The following is a 21,942-nucleotide window of genomic DNA, read 5'->3' on the forward strand; positions in this document are numbered from 1 at the left end:
CACAGCTGAATAAGTAAGATACGATCGGAAAGAAACAGCACCTCGAGTTTCGCGCGGTCTCGCTGGATATAAATGGACATGCAAATAGGAGGCATCTTCTCGGTAAATCGTGAGACATCAGGCGTGGAAACTCGGGTGACAGGATCGCTGCATAAAGCATAGAGATATGGAGTTACACTGGCAAGCACGTGTTTGATCACGATAGCCGCGAGTCAGGCGAAGGGTTGATAAAAACTGTGAAGGGGTTGATGGAACGAATTTTGCGGTACCAATCAAGGGCTGACTATTGACGATTTCACAAACTTGCCTCAGGATGTTGAATCAACGCATTTTACTGTCTTGGACTTGTGGCAAAACTAGGATCGACACGAAGTTGTCGGCTTGTGAAAGGGAATCTTAACTCGCGAAGGGTTGAGGATGGAACATCAGCGTCCGCCATTCGCGTCGGGGGAAAATTGGTATTTTATCGATCACAAGCCGGTCGACTCGAATCTCATAATTGATTGCGCGTTGTAATCAAGTCAACAGTGATACGTCATGCGAGACAGGCTGGGGGTAAATCATGACAGAGAAAAAGAGATTCGTCAACGATTCGTGTACCGCGGGGTTGTCCTTAGCAACGCGGTTGTCAGGGTAAACAACAGGAAGCACCGACCGCAGGGAATCCTGGGAGAAAATTCAACGTGATGCTCGGCCCTCGCCGCGGGAAGAACCACATATACATTATTTATTTAACCGTACGTGCAATTTGGTATTCAAATTTTCTACTGATAAACTATCTTCTGTTTCAATATCACATCGACGAAAAAAGCAAACACATCTTACTTCTGAAAGAGGATATCATAGAGCTCAGCTTTACAATCGTCGCTTGCTAATTACGCGAAGCTTTTTACTTTTACGCATATCGAACAAAGTCATCGTCGAAATGGCGATGGCTTTAAAAGACCGAGATGTCGTTGTCACAATTCCCCCATCCTGACTTCCGCCCGAGGGACAAAACGTACTTACGTCGCCTTGGAATTTTTACGATCGACATAAAACATTCTATTTTCGGGGTGAATTTAAATTGCGCATTCCTAATAAATCACGGCACTAATTTCGCAGGAAAATTAGAAACACCGCGTATATATCGCGTCGTAAATCTGATATCATTGATCATCGACGGTGGTTGTTTCAATAATTTTCACTGATCAACTTCCGGCCCCAAGTCCGAAGCCTTTGCCTCAGGAGGTTCGACGTCCGTGATGAACGGCTTAGTTAGATGAGGGTTAATTATACTGGTGATTACGTTACGCCGGGCCAGAATTAATTAATGATTAAATGCTCCCAATGCTGACCGCGTCAATGCTTCGAATACATACCCGTGGTAAATGCACTGTACATACAGGGGGGGAAATATTAGTTGACCGTTTGTGTTTGCAATCAGGGTTCCTGGGGAGAGAGAGATGATGTTTAGAGTTCTAATCACTCAATTTTATCGCCGGAATTATTGCAACAGAGTATGACAATGTGATTACCTGTATTAAACGGCCGCGCGTTACATCGCCGATACGATTGCTCCACAAATCTGGCCTCCAGTTTACCTCGTTAAAATTGGCGAGCGAACAGAGAATCGATTCGATTTCAAAACAGGAGGCTGGGAAAACGCAGCCGTTGCGTCTCTGCGCGTATTTTGGAAGCCTCGAGCGATGAGGCGGCGGGTTTGGTACAGAAACGCTAACCGAGGGGTGGCAAAGATAACAAGAGCAACGGTGGTGAAAAAGGGGCTTTCGATGCTGCAACCATAGTCGGCGGACTAAAATTAGCCAACCAATTTTGGTGATTCCATCTAGCGGGTACAGGCGAGCCGTTTCGAATCCTGGAAACAGGGAGCAGTCCGCAGCTCGGGGAAAAAGCCGGCATCCCGTTTCCGGTATGAGGGACGTCGCAAACACTCCCGGAGTCCGCCATCGCGACCTGTAACCGAGCGCCATTCGCCGTTCCGAAACTGAGTTTATCTCGTACTGCGGTTTGGATCCAATCACTGCTCTCTGGCTCACGCATCTGCAAATGTCACAAAACCGCAACCGCGAATGCCGACGAGAACGCTGGCGAACCGATTGCGGTGAGCTGGAGACCATTAGCGCAAATAAGTTGGACGGTTTTCGCCCTGCAGCCGCTTTTTGCCTTCCGGTCTATACTCGCGATGTTTATCGCAGCCCCCGTAATACGGAAACTTTTTCAGCTCCGATTTTCTACCTCCGATCACTGCCCAAAGGTAGGACATGTGTCCGGGTGTGGGTGTTAAGTAACAAGCACGTTTCACTGACCAAACGTTTTTCATCTCAAACAAGATACGAAACAAACTTTTGATCAGACGTCGCTTTTAGTTTTTTTTTTGAAAAAACCACGAGAAATTTTATACTTTCAGTCTTAAATCTACATCCTTATGTTACGTGGATGATTTCCATCTTACTCGAGTACTTAAAGCTGATTGCCTCGAGGCCATTAGCCCAGCCGGTTCCTGACTATTTAGCTTCACGTCGAGAAAGCTTTTATTCTACGTCATTAATCTTCCCGCGGATTAATGCTGTGAACACCATAGGGTCTCCGGAGTTTTCAAGACGCTGCTCGAATCATTATTTACTTGTTTGCCGAGGTGTCTAGTTTTGAGAAAGAACTATACAGAAACCGATCAACTCCATCAGCATCTTTCGATGACAGTTTAAAAGCGACGGTCCGGTTTCACTCGACTTATACTTGACCCTCTATCGCGCAAAGATTCGATTCCGAAAGGGAGAAGCGGGCAGAAATTCGCGAATAAGCGTCAATTTGATTACAGGTATTTCACAGAACCGGAGCCTCGATACGAAGAATCCCGAAATTGGGTTGAGTTGAGACCCAGGCGGATATTGAGCTTAGCTGCTTGAGTATCAGACTGTTCACAGCTGGTGAACAATCACTAATGCTCATAAATATTCTGGTCTTCAGTGCGGAACAAATCGAGTCCCTTTTCATTTAATTTTGCACAGAATTCAGGAAGATATCGTCGTGGAGGATTTTCAGGTGACTGAGACCGAGAGAAATCCGTTGAACCAATTTCCAAGGAACCTCTTTTTCGGAGACTTTCTTATTCCGTCTTGGGAAACGGTGAACAATGCATCGGGTTCCGAAGCCCCGCGTATCGCAGACTTCAAGAACTAATATTTCACTTTTATTTAGCCTCTCCCAAGTTCTCGAGAGCAGGCGCAGACGTGTGTGTCATCATCTTCAAACTTTCTTCGATATTCTCCTAATATTTTTCAAGGAGCTTCTGTTTGTCGTTGGTGCGACAGTGAAAGGCGTGCACACATCCACTATATCTCAGGGATAACGTTATTCTTCATTTTTCGTCTACACTTTCCTGTTCACACTAAATTCGATCACATTCCTATCCCTGCATCCGTATCGCACACATGTACGAAGAATTCGGTTTTTTAGTGAAACTTTTTAAGCTTCGAGCGTAATTCTTCGGTCACTAAATGGATTGCAACAGCTCTGACGTAGATATTTTCTAATCGATTGAACCAGCTAGCCATTCAGCTGGTTAAACATCCCGGTTTCGTTGTGCAGGCAGCTGAAGCTCAATTGACAGAAATGTCGATAATATTCAAAGACAACTTTCCCCGCCCCTTCCATTCAGTTGGGAGATAACTCTCCCTCCCTCTTTCTCTCTCTATTTCTCTCTCGCTCGGACACGTTGGGCAAACATCAACGCGAGTATAACACACCTCGAATCTAACCACACGCCTGTTTTTCCTCCCACGCCCAGACAAATATTCGCGGTAATCCCTGTGATGCAGAAATTATGCATTAATTTATTGACACCTAACTGCCCGGCAACTACTCAAAATAAACCGGATCGCCAATATCGTTTTAGGCAGAATGATTCCATCAGTCGCAGCGCTGTTGTAACATCTGCAGTACACGTCAGCTCGAATTCAAACACCGAGTCGACTGTGAGGAAATGGGAATAAAATTACCGTTTCATTTTCACCGAGAAATAATTCGCCCAGAGGTGGTGCAAAAACATTACAGAAAAAATTATTTTTACTTATTTTGCACCAGGGACCGCTGAAAGATCGACGTCTATGGACCTTGATTTCACCCCCAACTTCGTTTCCGGGTATAGCCATGAACTCGCGTCAATCATTTTCAAATTTTCTGGGTCAGAGATTTTACTCGCATCAGTGCGACTGGCCGATTTCACGATGGGGGTGTCGAGCTAAAAGATTCTACGTGTGAAAATAGATACGTGAAGTGCTCACGCTGGTTTGTTGATACATTTTAGGCTACAATTTGTACTCAGTAGTTTCTAAAATTGACAAATATTTTACTACTTACACAAGCGCGATGGATTCGTAATAATCCGATGTTCAATGATTATTTGAATTCAGTGGAAAAATCAATGAAAAAAATATATCAAATGCATAATTTGTGATTTGTTTGCTGCGGATAATTGATGTTAACTAGATTTCACTTTGGTTCTAACTGATTCTAGATTTTTTTTTTTCATAAGTGGCACGCAGGCCTTGCTTACATATACAAAGAGGCACAAGAGCGGATAGTTCTGAATTCTATTGGTTCGTCCCTTTCTAGGGGAGAGACACTTGTCTTCGTTCACACGAAGAGTCTTTTGCCTTCGACTTAACGTTCGCGGCATTGACTCGGATAGCTTACAATTAGCGAAGACTGCGGAGGCTTCTTTCTCTAAACGTCGTAACTTGACAATACATGGTTCGGTGCTGTTTCTCAATTTCCTCGTTGCCTATGCCACTCAGGACTTCGAAACCTGAAGCCCTCGGACCCTCCAGGGATAAGCGTGTTTCACCGAAAGCCTCGCGACGGCGTCAGTTTCGGATTCTCTGTCCTTCAACGCTGCTTCGGGAGACGCAGAGGTTTTACCGAGAAAATTTCGTCGAAGAGTTTGTTCCGTAGTTATAACTGTGCGAACGGCGTAGAGACGTCAGCGACAGTTTATCCCTCGGATATTCGAGCCTCAAAGTTTCTCTTGCTAAAGTTCTTGGTGCACTGTAAATTTTCAACCCGCCATCTCTCTGCACGGTGTCAATATTTACCCGCCATCAAGCCGTGGGCAGCTATTAATTAGTTGTTAACTATTGATTATCAGAAAATTTGCAGAGTATAAACTCGCACCTGCTGCTACAGTCATTATTGTACGTGAAGAAAAGCGGGTGAAAAGTTAGAAAATTCCAAAGCAAAAACTTGACGAACAGACATTTCATCAAGTATGCTCTTTGTCACAGGGATTCTCTGATCCACGGACAAACTTCCAAGAGTACGAGTGGGAAGAAAAGATTGTCCGGAAAGTAAAAAGGGTGTCCAATAAATGTGGGGAGAAATTTTTAACGAAGCAGAAAATGAAAACTGGAGATTTACTTCCGAACGGTAGGACAGATTCTGCCGATTGTGAACCGTGTTAAATTTCAAACCAAACTCGTGAAGAGAGTGAGCTTTGTGCTTTTGCGGTGTCACGGAAAATTTTCGGTTGGTCAAGGAATTATCATTCATTTGCAGGGCAACCGCGTACCTATATTTTCGGTATAATCCGGGTTCAAATCCGAATAAATTTATCGCGTACCTTCCTCCTTTTTCCACGGTATGATTAAGGACGACGCAAGCTTAATTCGTAACAATTTATAAGAGAAGTAGCGGTAATCCCTCCTGGTAACAGAAGCTACTAATTACGTGTGCCTGTCGCATATATATTGGATGAGGTTCGGTTGGTGCGGCCACAAAACACATGCTGTGTATGGTAGCGGTGTTTGCTCATTGTTAGGGTGACCACATGTAATGCGAAAGCTGTATTTACCAGATGTCGCAATACAGAGCGTCGTAGCTTTGTGCCGTCATTGGAGGTGCCGGTGATGCTCGCCAACGCGAGTGAGTAGTCCTGCACTCTGCGGAGGTGCGCTGTGCAAGCTCGGAGCTTTCGGTGCGACAAACAGACCAAACAGAGCGATTCGCAAGCCTCGGGATTATCATTTGTTAACGAAACTCATACCTGCCGTCCTCGGAAGTCAAACTGTTACATCAAAAGCGGTTGGCGGAGTTCCAGGTGACTCGAGGAACTCGTGGTAAAGTCTACCGCCCCTTTGACTCAAGCCTTCTCCCGGCTCCGCACCACCTCTTGTTGTGTCTCATAAATAAATTATTCTCGCCCACCCACCGATTTCCACGACACACTCGTTCTCCGTGTTTATATCGCAGGGTATTCTCAACTCGGTCTCAGACGGTCGTTCCGCGGGAGAAAAATAATTCTCCTCCAGCTCTCGTATGAATTGAACAGTACGACGGGTCTCATTACCTACCAGTCACTCCAGCCCCGCGAGCAGAACCAGTTCGATGCATGTAATGGAAATATCGAGCCTGATCCATTGATGGATACGTTTTTTATTCAAGGACTGGCACTCGAGCTTCGAAATCTTGAGAATCGAACCACTACAAGAATGTAAATAACGCAATATTGCCTGCTCGTTTTTCAATTCTTGAGAAATGAGCAATCCGTCAAGCTCGCGTCTTGGAGTCGAGATTCTTGAGATATTGGGCAAAATAGGATCACGATGAAAGTCGCCAATTCCATATTACCGAAGACTCTTCTAGCAGATTCGAGCATTCCTAGTTTTCTAAGTTTATCAAGAAATCGCTTAAGAACCAATCGACTGACATACCCTATTCGCAAAGAGTTGGTGAAAGGTCACCTTCGGAAATACAATCTTACCGCACAAGCAGACTCGCTCTAAAGCTCGGACATTGTGAAAATATCATATAAACTTATTTCTGTGTGAAATTAAATACTGCCTGATTACAGATTACCGAGAAATTGCGATCGTTGTTTGAGGAATAATAAGATCGTTTCTCCAACACATCGTATAACCTAATCCAACCAGATCTAATTCGACCCCGTATTGTTTGAGCAAAGATTGAATTCGTGGTATAGATTCACCCCAGCATTTTCCCATGTCTTAAGGAATTTAATTTCCTCCGAGGGTATAATGTCACTGGGGCTTTAGGAAGACTAATGTTTTGAGTAACTGTAAATCCGTGATTTCGAGACGAAGCGTTATCCAAAGAGTCGTCGCTGCCCTGGGCATTGAACGGCATTGAAAAGCTCTGGAACGAGGCTTGCGAGTCTATTTTACTCTGGGATAAAGAGACTTTGAGACTGGCGTTCTCGCCTTTGATGCCAAACCAGAGAGGTCCGGCCACCCACTTGATCACTTCCGGCTGAGTCTGTACGAACCGGTGGTTTTTTCCCTTTATATATACGAATCTGCGAGAGTCAATATAAAAAAAACTAATAAAGACGTCTCGCCGACGTATCGAACGTGCTTTTCAATCGAACCAGCGCATCTAGCGCTTCGATTTCGCTATTTTTCACCCTCAAATATACCGAGAGAAAGAGAACGGAAGACAGAGAAACACCTGCTGCTGCCTCCCACACGAACGACTCCCGGCTTTGCCTTATTCTAATTTTATCCCCTCGACTTTTCGTTCAGATCGAACGGACGACGAACGCGACTTTCAATTTAACTCCGCGATTATACGCCGAAATTTCTCCTTTCGCTTTGCTATAGATTCTTCGCACAATAAATTTTTTCATTCAGATTATAAGTGACAGCTTGATTTGTCGGTTTTGGACTCGATGCTTAATCCCTGCAGCGATAATTAGGGCAGCTTTTTTCTACGCTGTTGCTCTCCTCTCACTTTCGTTAATGGGAATTCCACTCACCGGCTCGCTCTTTTACCGCAGATAGTAAATTCAGACTCCCTTCTACAGGTTTGTGTGCTCACGGCAAATAAGCAGAGAAAAATTGGATACCCTCAGCCAGCCAAGCCCGCAGCTTTTCGTTTGTATGAAAATATTTGGTGAATGTGTTTTTCGTATCAATTTACGGTGATAAATTTCCCCGAAGAACTGTCGAAATACTTGGTTGATCTTCAGGTCGATCCCAGCTCTATATCGCTCGGCATTTCGAGCATACGCGAGTTGATTACGTCCTACACGCATGGCTTCGCGCTGTTAAATTCAGGGTCACAACGAAATTTCGCATTTGAATTCCTCAAAATTCTAAGGTTTCTCGGAGCAGATCTCAATTTTCTCTACACGTGGCATCTGTTTCAGCCCACGGTAATTTGATCAAAAGTCTAGACGCAGACATTTTTTATTCAGCCGTTATTACCGTGAAATACTTTCGGTAAAGAGACTTGGAGTATGCTCCCAAATAACAAAAACTTAATATCAATCACACGGTACTCGAGCAGAAAAATTAGCATCAATTAACCGAGTTCAGCAGCGGAATTTTCACAATGGAAAGATAATAATGAGAGAAAACAATTGAACAAATCAAATCTAATAAATGAGTGAAAGCTGGCTGGAGAATCTGAATAAAACTGCCAGAAATGAACCTCGCCTTCTCTCTGCCTCGATTTTTATTTTCTCTCTTTTTTATATTTAGGATAAATTGACTCATTTGCAATTATGAATAAGAATTCAATCATTCGGAACGTTGCCTCGTGAAAAATCGATTGTGCGAGAAAAAGGAAATAACACTAATAACAATACCAATTATTTTCCAGAGAGCTTTGAACGTCGGAAATAAGCAACGAATCCCGCATCTTCTTCAGACATACGTTCCGTATATCTCGCGAAACAGACCAGCGCATACGTTCACGGTTCCATGTTTAGAGTATCGGATACGGCTTGACACGGAAAATCGATCGATGACGTCAAGAAACCCCGCCGCGAATATATGAAGCGAATATTCGCTGTATGTACCGTGCGTCTTTCTTCCTTTAAACTTTCCTCCCTCAAACAAAACCGTGAGACCCGGCTGTATCTTTCTCTCCGTCCTCCTCGTCCCTCTCCTAAAATCTCACCTCTTCTTTCTTTACAACCCGAAGTCTGGATTCCGTAACTCCTAAGGTTTAGGTAGACGCCTCTCTCAGGCATGGAACGACTCCGAAGAATACATTCGACCCTTCACTCAACAGCCGGATTCTTCTTCGCTAAGGCTTGAAAAGACCCGTGGAATATTTCCCTCCGCGAACTTCCTCTCTGCATGTGCGTATTGATGGAAGACGTGGAAGGGGCGGCGTCTCTTCCTCTTCAAACAAATTCGCAAAATCAGATTTCATACCATTTATTCTCTTTCCCTGCGCGCCGCGTTTCTCATTTCCCTCGTGCGCTCACATTTTCTAAATCAACCAAACACTGATTTCGAGATCAACGAAATTGGTATTACACATTGTCATGCCAAGAGGATCTTCTTGAACTTGTACACTCGGTGCAAAAATCCTTGACGACGGTTCAGAAAAGCGTGCAGTTTTATTTCCAACGTACAAGTTTCACGAGTCAACGAGAAGGACCATTTTTGCAAAAAGTATCTACGATCCTGGAAACGTGTACCCGAAATGTCAGTTAACTTTTGCCAATTGCTTGTGAATTTTTCCGTGCGATTTGATTATACACTCGGCACTGTTATCGCTGACAATAAGAGACTCACACTCTCCGATATAACCAGATCAAACGTTGACGGTAGCGGCGTGAAATTCTATGTTTATAATACGGGTATAAAACGTGACCGAATTGTCGAGTTCATCTGCTTGCAGCACAAAGTGAGACTGCAGAGATATCCACGGATACTTTGACAGAATTCAGCGTCCACGATGCGTGCAATCTCATTTGCAGAATGCATATCAGCGGATAGCCCGGACGAATGAGCACAAATTTCAAACGTGTCGAAATTAATCGAAATGCATACCGCGGGCGATAGAGGAACGCAACGAATCGAGATATGCGATTCGACGTGGTCCGGGATGTTCGCATCGGCGGAAGTGACAACGCTGTTCCCGAATCCCGTAGGACGAGTTGGGTTGTTCCCAGTTAGCTACGGAGAGAGTTCCCTTTGGTGTTGGCTAGTTGGAAACTGGATTACTCCGGTGGTCGGAGTTGAAAATGTATTTTAGGAAAGTTTCTATACAGTCGCAATGCACAATTGAAAAGCACCTGCGAGCCTCGAGCGGCGGGACAGTCGAGCTTTCGAGTCGACTTCTTATATAATCGCGGTCTGAAACTCGAGCGTCCGGCTCCGGTGGTATCGTCTCATTGAATAATTGCTTTCCGAAGAGAAGAAGCCTCGAGTTTTGCACTCGAAAGAAAGAAAGAGGAATTTAAATATTGAAAGGATTATTCGAATTCGCGGTAAAACGTTATGCCTGTAATAAGAAGCACTCGGTTGGAGAGCTTTCACCTCCCGAAGTGGTTCGCCAACAAGTTTTAATTTAGCCGATGGTCGATTACAGGACACCCTTAAATCCTCACTGATTCGTATACGGATAACCGTGCAATCTGTGCGGGTTCTTTGAGCGAAGCTTGAAACGCAATCAAATTGACTGACTGAACGTGCGAAGAAGGAATCAATAAAGCTTAATTGTATAAACAATACCGCGGGAATTTCATTTGCGAAAAATATTGCTATTGCTGGCTCAGTTTTGTAGCGAAAGCCTTTTGTTACCTTCACTTCTCTTTAAACTATAAATTTCATTCAAATTACATGCAAATTTTTCGAGACCAGCGAAATAAGACGACTACTAGTTTCGACGAGAGGCGGTTTTTGCAATTTAAATTTAATACTTGAAATATACCTCGTGAATTTAATATCTAGAAAAATAGAATGATGACACGCAGTGCATGGAAATGCATTTGGATTGGTCGATGACTCATCATTTTTAAATCCGATTGCACGTCTTTTCTGCTACTTTCGTTCAACGTTCATCTCAATTCCGACATTCTCCGATTAACCGTGAGAAATGATTTTGGAAAACGGACGTAAAGCGTAGAGCTTAAAAACGGATCAAGGCGTTTGTTTGCTCTTCCGGTCTTTGAAAAACAATCCGGCAAAGCCAGTTTTGAGATTTGGTAATTTACAAAGGTGGGTTTCGGGAGATGAGGAGCGGAGATTATACGTGCTGTCGAAAGACGGGCGAGCGATTACGTATAGAAAACAAAAACACACGATTCTCGTCTGGCACGTTTCCGTCGTCTTTTTAGTAAGACGAATTGATGACACGTGTGCAACGGGAGACGCTTTCACTTGTACGAGTCGTTTCGGAAGAGCTTTCGAGGCCTGGCCGGCAATAACAGCCTTACTTTTTCAGTCCCGCGTGGAGGAGCGAACGTGTCGGGCATGTGGGCCGTGAGTAGAAATAGACCTAACCTACTCGAATTTCGATTCAATTTCAACTACGTGCCCCGCTCCAAAATCCACGAATCGTATATTTTTCATTCAAGAGGAGAATTCAAGCAACGCTGCATCAGCGACAGTCTTTATGATCGCGACACGCAAACGCAAAGTGCTGGTTCAAATTGTACGCGATTTACACAAGTGTGTAGAGAGACTCGCTCAAAGAGACGACTGACTGCGGATTTGCTTCAGCGAACGAGCTGCCGCCGCTGCTGTTGCTTGAGAAATAAAATACGGCCAAATTTTATCCAACATATTTTAATTGCGAGCGTATAATAACTCAGAGCTTCATGACTGCAAAGCTCGTGAATGTTAGAGGTGAAATTCTTGTTACCGGGGAAAATTTTACCCTGATTTATAACTCGTTCGGCGAGAAATGTGACACGCAAATGGTAAACGGAATCATCGACCCGGTAGCGTGCAGGTACATATCGAAATTAACGGCGGCGTGCACTCCCCGCCTGTAATTAAGGCCTGCCTTAATTAGCAAGGAAGCTCCTGAAACGCGTGGGTACGAGTCACCCTGTCACATCATCGGCAATGATCCCCATTCCACGGGTTCGGTGTAGATACTCGTAATATTTATGTAAGCTAACAGCTAGAACTGACAACGAGCTTTCAAGTTCAATCAACTTCTTCGGGCGTAGACCCTCTTCAATTATCTCCGGATTTGAATAAGCATTTTCGCACTTATCACTGTCAATTTCAGTCGTTATTTATTCATCTTTTAGCCGCTTGTTATATGCGTATATATATATATATATATACGCTGCGCACCCTGAGCGTAGGAATACCGACAGAATTTTTCAAATATCTCTCTCGCCGTACGGCAGCGCTGCGACTCTTGGCAACAAAAAAAAAAAGCAAAAACAGAAGAAGAAATTCACGCCGAAATCCAGAAATAAAACGTGCCGGCACACGCGGACTTTAGTGAAATCAAGTTCTGGAGACGGTTTCAAGTCAAATTCGTGGTCATGATTTATTCCCGGGCTTCAAGTCGTATACTTTACGCTTCATCTCGGGACAAAAAATCGTCAGGTTTTAAAATGATTTAATAGAAAACGCTGGATTTACATCATAATTAAACTTCTATTCTTCGTAAATCCAATAGCACTGATCTCATTACAGTTTTGACCTATGAAAAGCTTTCACGAGATAATATATTGACTGCAGTAATTGATCGTCGATTGCAGGGCGTTAACTTGCAGCAAATAAACTGCAAATTTATGACACATGCAAAAATGTCTGAAAACAATAATCGCCCCTGCGATTTGTACGAAAAACGTTGAGGCTACGCAATTTAAGTCCTTGAAATTGCAAGGGCCTTGCAAGTTTCCCTCAACGGAATAATTAAAATGACATTTGCAAAAGAAGAACGAGAAGAGATACAGATGTTATAAAAGTTAGAAGGACCTGAGACTGACGTGAGGGAATCCAAGTTGAAGAAAAGTAAAAAGGAATACGATAAAAATTCATCATATACAAGGAAAATATTTTTGAGTAAACTTATTACGAGAACGGAGCGTCTCCCCCTCCGAGTATGATTTAAAAGTACCGCGTGTATAAGAGGGTGAATATAGGTATACTCGTATAATCTAATGGACTGTGCGATCCAATCTCTTCTTCGTAACCACGGCTGATTGAATTTTTCCAGTTAATCGGGGGCAATTTAAAAAGGTCAAGTGAATGCGATTTTAAAGCAGTCGCTTTGTCCGACTGACTGGCACTCGGACAAATCGATCCTAGGACATATCTAGAGGCTAAGAATCGCCCTTAATTCCGACGTTTCGTCGTCTGCGTGTGTAATTCCTGACGGAGAAAGATAATTTGTGCGATAATCGCGTAATAACAACGTGTTGCGTACTCCGCTTTCATATTACAACATTCTTTTCCTTTCAATTAATTCTTTTCTCTTATCGATCGCAGCGTATTGAAAATAATCCGATACAGTTTATCAATTATCGAGAGGGACGAGGAGGCGGCGACGTCTTCGTTTCGACGGTTTCGACTCAACGAGTGCAGGACAAACCGATAATAAACGAGAGGTGGTTGGAAGGAGGGAGGTATAAGGACGAAGGACCGAGAGGGTTGCGGGTCGAGAGTCAAAAGACCCGTCAAGTTCTCCCGGAACCCTTCCGAGAGACTGCCTTAATTTAACTTCTTCTCATCCTTCCTTCGGCGTCCTCCGACCGTCATCGTATACGCTCAATATTAAATTTGGCTTAAAACGAGGATCCCCGCAAACGTCTCACCGTCAACGAACAGACCGGAATTTCCCTTCGACGGATATAATGGAGAGAGTCGAGGACGAGAGGACTTGGCATCGACGCTTTTTCGGTTGAAGATGACACGGGTATTCGCTTGGAATAAATCCAATTGACGTGATTGATATAAAACTACTTAGGTACCTACCGTTTTATCCATCACCCTGGGTTCAATTTTCGCGTCAGCTCCGATTGCCGGTAAAATGGTTACCCTGACCTAGTCGTTCCTCGGTCCGGACCGAAACTCACCCCTTTTCTTCACCCTCGCAGCTTGGAGAGCGTTATTTTTTATTTTCTGCTTCTCGCGATAAAACTTGACATTTATTTACACAAGTCCGTTCCAAGATCATGACGATTCGCTGCTCTTTACCATTTATCACCGAAGCGTCGTGAGTTTATTTCGAACTGTATTTTCTACCGATTATTCCCCTTTTCTCTCTGATATCTCTGAACAAGGTACGATATCGCTCTCCGTAGTAACGAGTGGAAGAGATGCTTGACTGCAAGAAAAAACCTGCTCTTTAATCTTAAATTATAACTCTAGTTTAACCCTAATCGGGAAATCCGGCTGTTCTTTGACAGGAATCGACAACCGACTCTCTTCGGGTACATTTAGGTGAGAATAAATCGCAACGGGTTTATGAAACGGGGGCTTGGAAGCTGTGCGAAAGTTGTACGTGTGTGTGTTTAGAGTGCGAGGCGGGTAGATAAAGTAATTTTCCCAGTTTTCATTTGCCTTTCGTTGATTCGGCCGCATTTTAAATCGGAGTTACAGCTAACGAGATGTGTGTATATATTTTTTTTACGCTACCTGAAAGCTTCGTTAGACCGACGGAAGCTCGGCCGGTTTACGCGTTGACCTGAATTAATATTTCACCGGAAACAACAACGGGGCCTTAATAATTTTCAGGACTCTCACCAGGCTCGGTTATATTTGTGCTTCGCGTTGCTTTTTCAAAAATATACTTTTACACTTCACATCCCTGACACGTCAGTGATTGTTAGAAAAAGCTCTTTCGTGAAAATTTCACCGGCACTGTACAATTTCACTCAAGACAGCTTCTGATGCAGTTTATAACTTATCGGTTTTCGTGGGAATTCAACTTACTTGAACTTCGAGAGCTGTGCTTAAAACTTACTGATTTGCTCAGTGACAATTTGAACAAAGAAATAAATGAACAAAATTTTAGTTGTAGAATCCTAAAGATATTTCGTTGCAGGAATATTCGTAAAACTACTTGCTTAATGAATAATTACCGAATGAAATCAGTTTCGCATCGTGGAAAATGCGTCGCGTTAAAACGATCGCGTAACCGGCGATAAAAAAACCGATCGATTTGAAATCAAGTTGGGACAGAAAGTATCCCCGAATTCATTCCATATCGGGTATGAATAACGTTCCGAAACTTCGTTGGAAACTCGGTTACACGTCCATCGATAAATGATTTTCCGGGCTTTGGGTGCTTGCAAAGATTTTCCGGAAGGATTCGCTGCAGATGCCCATCAATCACGCCTCACTCCGCAAGCTTCGATGCCTGCAAGCTCAGCTGAGAATTCGGAACGAAGCCGTCCAAATTCTATGTCAATTGGCCCCTGCATGACCGGCGAAATATTTATCGCCTCTGCACAGAGACAGCCGGCGATAAAATCCCGGCCTGCTTCGGAGGAAGCTTTAATCATTGGGCCAATTGAGCCTCGCCTCGGGACGAGACGGGAACGACCGAATTCTGCTGTTATACGCAGGCAAAGTCAACGAGCTTACCGTGCTTCGCGTAAGTCGTGTAGTGCGGATGATGCCCGTGCTGGGTTCCCCCAATTTCCGTTTCCTCCTCGCCGAGGTCCATCTTCATGCGGCTACGGGATACGATCACTGGACAATTCCCTGGGGAGGAACCTGCTGCCGCCTTTCGGGATGCGTGTCTCTGCTTTTAAAGCACACTTCTTTTTCGCCGGCAATTAATCTCGGCGCACACTCAACTCGTTATGCAGCAAAACCACTCCTTGCACTGTGAAAACTCTTTGAAGCTCTCTTTTTCTTTTTATTTTATCTAACCGGTAAAATTCACCGAAGTTTCGAGAAATCCTTGCGGTACTCGACGCTTTGTCATTTAGAATAAAAATTTCAATTCCCGCACGTTTTACATAAGCTTTATATTATTTTATCGTTACTTAGGCTCGATTAATGGACAACGAATTTTTCTTTCAATTATTTCTTCCATCCACTCGGTTTACAGACGATTTTTTCAAATATTTCTTACGTGTAATATCTTTTCCTTCTCTTTCACCGTGTGATTAATTATTATATTTTCAATAAATACTGGATTGTCATCGCGTGCAGCACACGGCGTTAATTATAACGATAGTTACAACCGGCCGGTATTATAGGCAACAGATATTTTAGATTATACTTCGATTTATTACATCGATATATTATAACAAGTTGTAAAAATTTTAAGTCTTTATTTTTTTAATATCTCTCCCCTCGCAATGGTGCGATTTTATTTTTTTAATTTTTTATCTTTCTCGGGTGTATTTGGTTTTCTTTTTATCTCTTGTGCGATTTAAAAAAATAAAAAAAAAACACACACACAAACACCCTCCGTTTTATCGGACGCACTTACGGTTATCGGACCGTTGAAAAGTTATTGCGGCGGTGGCGAGAAGAGGGGCGAAGGTGAGAGGGGATGAAAACTTTCTCGTCACAATTGTACAAGCTCGCTGCCGAGAAGCGGATAGTTAAAAAAACGAGACGTTTTTGGTGAACGTGTGTAACGAACGAGCTTGACGGATCAGATACAGAAAAAATGTAGAAATTGTCGCTTGTTTTAAAGAAAAGAAAAACTTTCGTCGTATATTATTGCTCGTTAAATAAACGCCGGCAATGTCAATAACGCAGGTACAGCAGTGGAGGATAAATTTCCGTCAACATGCGTCGCGACGCCTGTACGTCGTCGCAGGCGTCGGAGGGACAGAGCGCTGATTCGGCGCAACGATTTAACGGCGTCGTGTCCGACGTTGAACCAAGAGCGCCGAGCTTTCGGTCGAGACTGAAGCGTCGCGGCGCCCGGCGTCCCCTGCTCGAATCAACGGCGCCACTATCGTCTCTTTGACGACGGTGAACACACGCACACGCAGTCTCGCCGTCAAGGGTGTAACGGCAGGAGGCGTTGATGACCGCAGGTGAGAAGCGGAATTCTCCTCCGATGCGCGAGAGGAATTTCGCTCTTTTTCTCCTCACCCATAATCTGCATTCGCGAATTCCGCGGCTGCCGGCCGAGCTTTATTTTCCACGGACCGTAATTTGTCAGGTATCACAGGCGCGGTTTTCCCCAGGCCGCGCTTCGGAGGTGTTTATTATCGTTCGAAAGCTCGAGCCCTGCTGCAGCCTTGAATTCGTCGTTTTTCTTCCGACGCTATTACCGTGCAGCAATGTTATTCCCCGATATCCGGTAATTCCGAGCTCTTCAAACATCGTAAATTCTCCGGGCCCCTTGCAATGTTCGGGTTATTTCTGACTGTGAAATCGCACTCATTGTCAAACAATAGATCGACGATGAGCAATCCGGATCCCTGATTTTTCCATTTTCAATGGAACCTGCCGTCCAATCGCTTTGTTCACAGATATACGTATAATACCGTCCGGACTGAATTCATAGCCGTTTCTAATTACCCACCGACAATACACCTTCGTTTCGACGATCGGCCAACGCTTCGTTTCAACGTGCTTATGACGTCAGCTCTCAGCGAGAGTGACGTGGACTGTAATTGTTATTGAAAGCCTGCTGCAGCGGGTATCGAAGATTTTTCAACGGGTTTCGATTGAGGAATTATTTCCAATCACCAATCAACGCGCCAAATTGAATCGAGCGACGATTCGAAGCTCGGGATTTCCAATATCACGTTTCGCGAAAATTTCATAAATAATCTGAATACCAGCTTTCTCCTCGTCCTATAAAACCGTTTCTTCATTCGTTCGCCTTTGAAACTTACGAAAAGCCCGCAAGCTGCCGTATTATCACAGTGCCGAGCATCGCCACTTCCTTACTCGTGCTAAAAGTTGGAAACTTGCAGGACGTGCGGAAATCAAGTCGGTACCTTTTTATTCTACATTCTGCTGTACTCGAACTATTCAGAGTGTCCTTATGACGACAGTTTAAACCGTTTCAAGCAGTTTTGTGTAAACGGCACGCCTCAACGCTCCTTAAAAAATGGAGTTCAGACGGTTTTGCCTATCTTGGTGAAAAATAATGACAAGACAACGCAGACCTATCAAATTGGGTGACAATATTGGTATAAAATTTATAGAAATTGGGTATATATTGCCAAGGATTGGTAAAACATGTCGAGTATACATATTCAAATTTGAGTGTGAAATGAAATCTGACAGAGCGAAACAGGATGGAATTAGATTTGGAATTTTGCTGAGACGACCAATAAGATTGCTACGGGGAAATTGCAGCGTTGTGAAAATCGGATAAAAAATGATGGAATTCCATTTTCCAACATTTCCGCCCCCTCGGTTTGAACATAAAGCAATTGCGAGGTTTGAACGAATGGCGACATATTTGGAACGAAAAGCTCGGGCTCTTCATTCACGCGCGGTTATAAACTTTATCTTTTTTTGTTATTGGTTTTGGGTTTACAAACGCGACAATGCTATCGGGAATGATTTTGCTTGATCGCGGATGAAAGAGCTGGTACAAAGTACATTGGCCCCGAGGATTTTCCGTAACTGAAAATGCTGAGGGAGGGGGGGAGGGGGGCCACTTTATTATAGTCCAAGGCGTTAAAAGGGCGCTAATGAGCGTTAAAATGGAAAGGAAAGTTACGGGAAGGAATTCGTGTCTTCGTCGTCGTTTCGCATTTAATTTTCCTCGTTTTTTCCTCCCCCGCGCGTTCTTGTCCGTAATCGGCTAATGGAGCTGAAAACATCCAGGAACCGCAAGGCGGTAATTAACCGATGATTTCTGGCGAAAGTATTCCCCTTGGAACGCATTGTTGCCTGCCGTTTATTGCTACCCGGTTGATAAATATTTATCAAACGAATATAACGAAACTGCGGGGAGATAATTTTGCGGCAGCTTTAAGCTTCCGCTCGAACGCTTTCGTTTGTAACAATGGCAAAAAATAAAAGCTCCGACGCAACGAGCGACCGCGACGCGACGACTCGCTCGTTACTCGCAACACGTAGCCGTAGTCGTATAAAGCGTCCATGCCGCGGTAATACCGCGAGGTATTTCAGCCCTCCGCTATCGTATTTCGAACAATGGAGAGGAGCGAACAACTTGTAAGTCCCTTAATACTGAAAGGCTTTTAAAGTGAGCCGGTGGTGGAAAGTTTTGAATAATCAGCACCGCTGAACTTAACATCTGCGCGAGATTCGTCATATTACGCCGACTGCGACGAAGATTAACTTCCGTCGAATGACGTTTAATTGAATTTCAAATCGACCTCTGTCATCCGCGGGATTTATACGTCGCGAAATTTGACGTTTTTGATATTTCAAACCGCCGTCGAGAATTTCGGAAATTTGCAAACATTTTCCCGCATTTGTCGTGCTTAGGTATGTCTGATTTTTACGACGCTTGACAAAATCTCGGTGCGAACCGTGTAAATTCGCGAAACGTCAGGTCAACTTCGGAAATCCGATTTTCATGAAACTTCGGACCACATCGTCGCAAATATTGAAATTTTCAATAATTTTAGACACCTGTCGACAAAATGGGTCTGGCATCTACCGCATGCCGTAAACTTACAAAGCGTGATATAAGCTTTGGAAACTTATTATCCGTGAAAAATAAAACAAATTAAAAAAGCACACACACACACACACGCACACACATATACACACGTTACACCTGCGGGAGAGGATTAAAAAAGGGATGAAATTCCGCAGGGGCTGATTTAAATCCAAACAACGAATCTTTCCCGTGTTTCGAGGTGGGACAGAAAATATCCCCGAAATACCTCGAGGGAGCTGCATCTTAATCATTACGAGGTTTGTTCTGATTTTCGTTCCGCTTTCATCCCCGTACCCGCGGCTCATTTATAATCCTGATTAGATTCCGCCTCTCATTTCTTTCGCGTATAAAGTCCCTGAGCAGTGACTCGCCGTACCTTATTCCGGATCCCCTCGGTGTTTTTCGCCACATTAATCGGGGAAGCTGGTCGAACCCTGGCCCTTATTTTGACGGGGATTCAGCGCGTGACGCGGGTCAAAGGAGAAAAATGTCACGGTCGGGGGTTTCGAGGGTCGGAAGAAGAAAAGAATACCAAGCCGCAGGCTGCGCCGTGAAAGAAGGCCGAGGGTTCCGAATCAAAAATTAGGGCGAAGAATCGGACCGCCGATGAAATATTTCAGGGCTGACGATCGCGTGTGTAACGAGACCCGGACCCACGAAAGATTTTCGAACCCTCGATAATTTCTGACGAAAGCAAACCTTTTTCCGCGGAGGTGAAAGTCGGAAAATAATCGGCCATCGGCTATCGCGCCTGTTTTCGGCCGTGTTGGATGTCATAATTTCGGTAAACAGCCGAACCGCTCTAACCGCCAAATATCCACACTGCACGCCACCAGTTGAGTGCCATAATCATGGCAGAAGGAGCAATATGACGCGCGACATGAAACGCTATATGAACGTCCGCTTGGGGCAGGGTAGGATAAGAGCCGGGTTATTAAATGCGGCGAAGCTAATGCGCGTCGTTTTACTCCCTCGCCTCTCTCCTCCCCCTCGTCCTCCTCCATTTTCACCCTGCACGAGAGATGATCGTCGACCTCAAGGTGCCCTCAAGGTCGGCGATTGCAGCCGACGGAATGAAATTATCGACGAGTGAACCGCTTTGCAAAATCTCACCCCTGCTTTCCTCGATTTAATTCCCTTCGTTCTTCGCATATAATTATTATAATTATTCTGGTTTCGAGAGGGGCGAACAATTTCGGATTCGAAACGCCGCCGGAATCGGATGTTCTTTACCTTTTTACCAAGGGCTTTGGAAAACATCTTGGAGGAGTGAATTTTTCAACGCTGCCGTATTTCAAGAGTATTTTTTAATAACGCGCTGGTCGACTACTATCGACGTTTCAGGTTTGATTCGGGTCTGTTGAATCTCCGGTCTCGCGACTCGATGCAGCTGGAATGAGCCGGGTTCTCTTTTTCCGAGCCGCGGATGACGACTTTCGTAAAAAGCGGCCGTGAGCTACACCGGAAATACGATGATCACTTGCCGCAATTTCCTTAACGCGACGAAATCGCAGCATAAGCGATTTTTGTCCACCGATTAGCGATGCAAATCCGATCTAATTCACGAATCCAAAAATACCTGCAGAAAAGTCAGTTCCGAGAGTGTAGAAATTACGCAAAAGACAAAAAAACCGCCGAGCTCTGATCCGAAACCCGCGGCTTAAGTGAATCAAAAAACGCAGACGCAATCCTTTCGCCCTGAGGATAAATTGGCATCGATTCAAATCGTCGCTCCAGACCGCGTCGTGTCCTTCTCCTCTTTAATTCTCTCTCCTTATCCTCTTTGCGAAGGGTTGGACGGAGCCCTCAGCGGCCGAAAGTAAATCCTGTTTATCGTGGAGTCTGAGCTTTTTCTTCTCCTCTCCTCCCTCCTTTCCTCCACGGCGTCGAGGTCGCTGTTTGAAAAAAATGTATATTCTCTTCTCGAACCTTCTGTCGGATAATATTTTTCCACGCCAAAAAATGCTTACGTCCTACAAGCGTGTACCTTTTCCCCGCAGGAGAATTTCCCGCCTCCATCGGCCGGCTCTGAATTATCTCGCTCTCAGCCTGCCATGCAAGTCCTCTGAGGAATCCTTATCCATCCGTCTGTTCGTTCATACGCGCGGACTCTCAGCGGCGAGAGTTATCCCTAATTTGTAGCGGAAAACTCCGAGACTCCTTGGAGCCTTCTCACTTTTTAACAGGATTTCTCCCCCTTTTTCACCTCATTCAACTTCCTCTCCGACCGTCGTTTGTTCCAGTCGACTTTATTCAAACAACCGGATCCCGACCTTTTTCTTTCCTGCTTAAAAACTAAACCGTTCCCTCAGACTCCCCGTCCTGCAGGATAATCGTACTCGGATTAAATATACCTTAGGGTGAAAAAATTAATCATTGCATCTCGCGCGAGGCTCGGAGCGACGCAAAACCGTTCTCAAATTAAATTCAACCCGGAATTTAATTTCAATAATTTAAATCCTTGGACGATACCAGTTCTCAACCATTATCCGAGCATCTTTAACGATGCTCAGCTTTCACCCGTTTCACAAAAATTCATCCAGATTTCCACCATAGTTTGTCGTAAATATATAACATTACCGGAGTTTTTTTTATTTTTTAAGCAGTCTTTTCTCTCGTCAGACGATCCTACATTCCATTCATTCCGAACAA

General features: G+C 44.3%; 1 protein-coding gene across 6 annotated transcripts in view; it reads right to left on the reverse strand.

Moving 5' to 3' along the window:
• The window catches only part of LOC124300416 (KH domain-containing, RNA-binding, signal transduction-associated protein 2-like), a 125,602-nt gene extending 109,542 nt beyond the window's left edge, over nt 1-16,060 (reverse strand). For 4 of the 6 annotated variants that reach the window (XM_046754504.1, XM_046754503.1, XM_046754507.1 and 1 more), the window contains exon 1: nt 15,312-16,056. In XM_046754504.1, coding sequence (XP_046610460.1) covers nt 15,312-15,399 — 88 coding nt within the window. In that variant the 5' untranslated portion in view covers nt 15,400-16,056. Of the gene's footprint in view, nt 1-15,311 lie in introns of all 6 variants that reach the window. The other 2 variants (XM_046754508.1, XM_046754505.1) reach the window with 2 other exon arrangements.
• Between the last annotated feature and the right edge of the window lie 5,882 nt (nt 16,061-21,942).

This window comes from Neodiprion virginianus, chromosome 3, assembly GCF_021901495.1.
Source record: "Neodiprion virginianus isolate iyNeoVirg1 chromosome 3, iyNeoVirg1.1, whole genome shotgun sequence".
Lineage (NCBI taxonomy): Eukaryota > Metazoa > Arthropoda > Insecta > Hymenoptera > Diprionidae > Neodiprion > Neodiprion virginianus.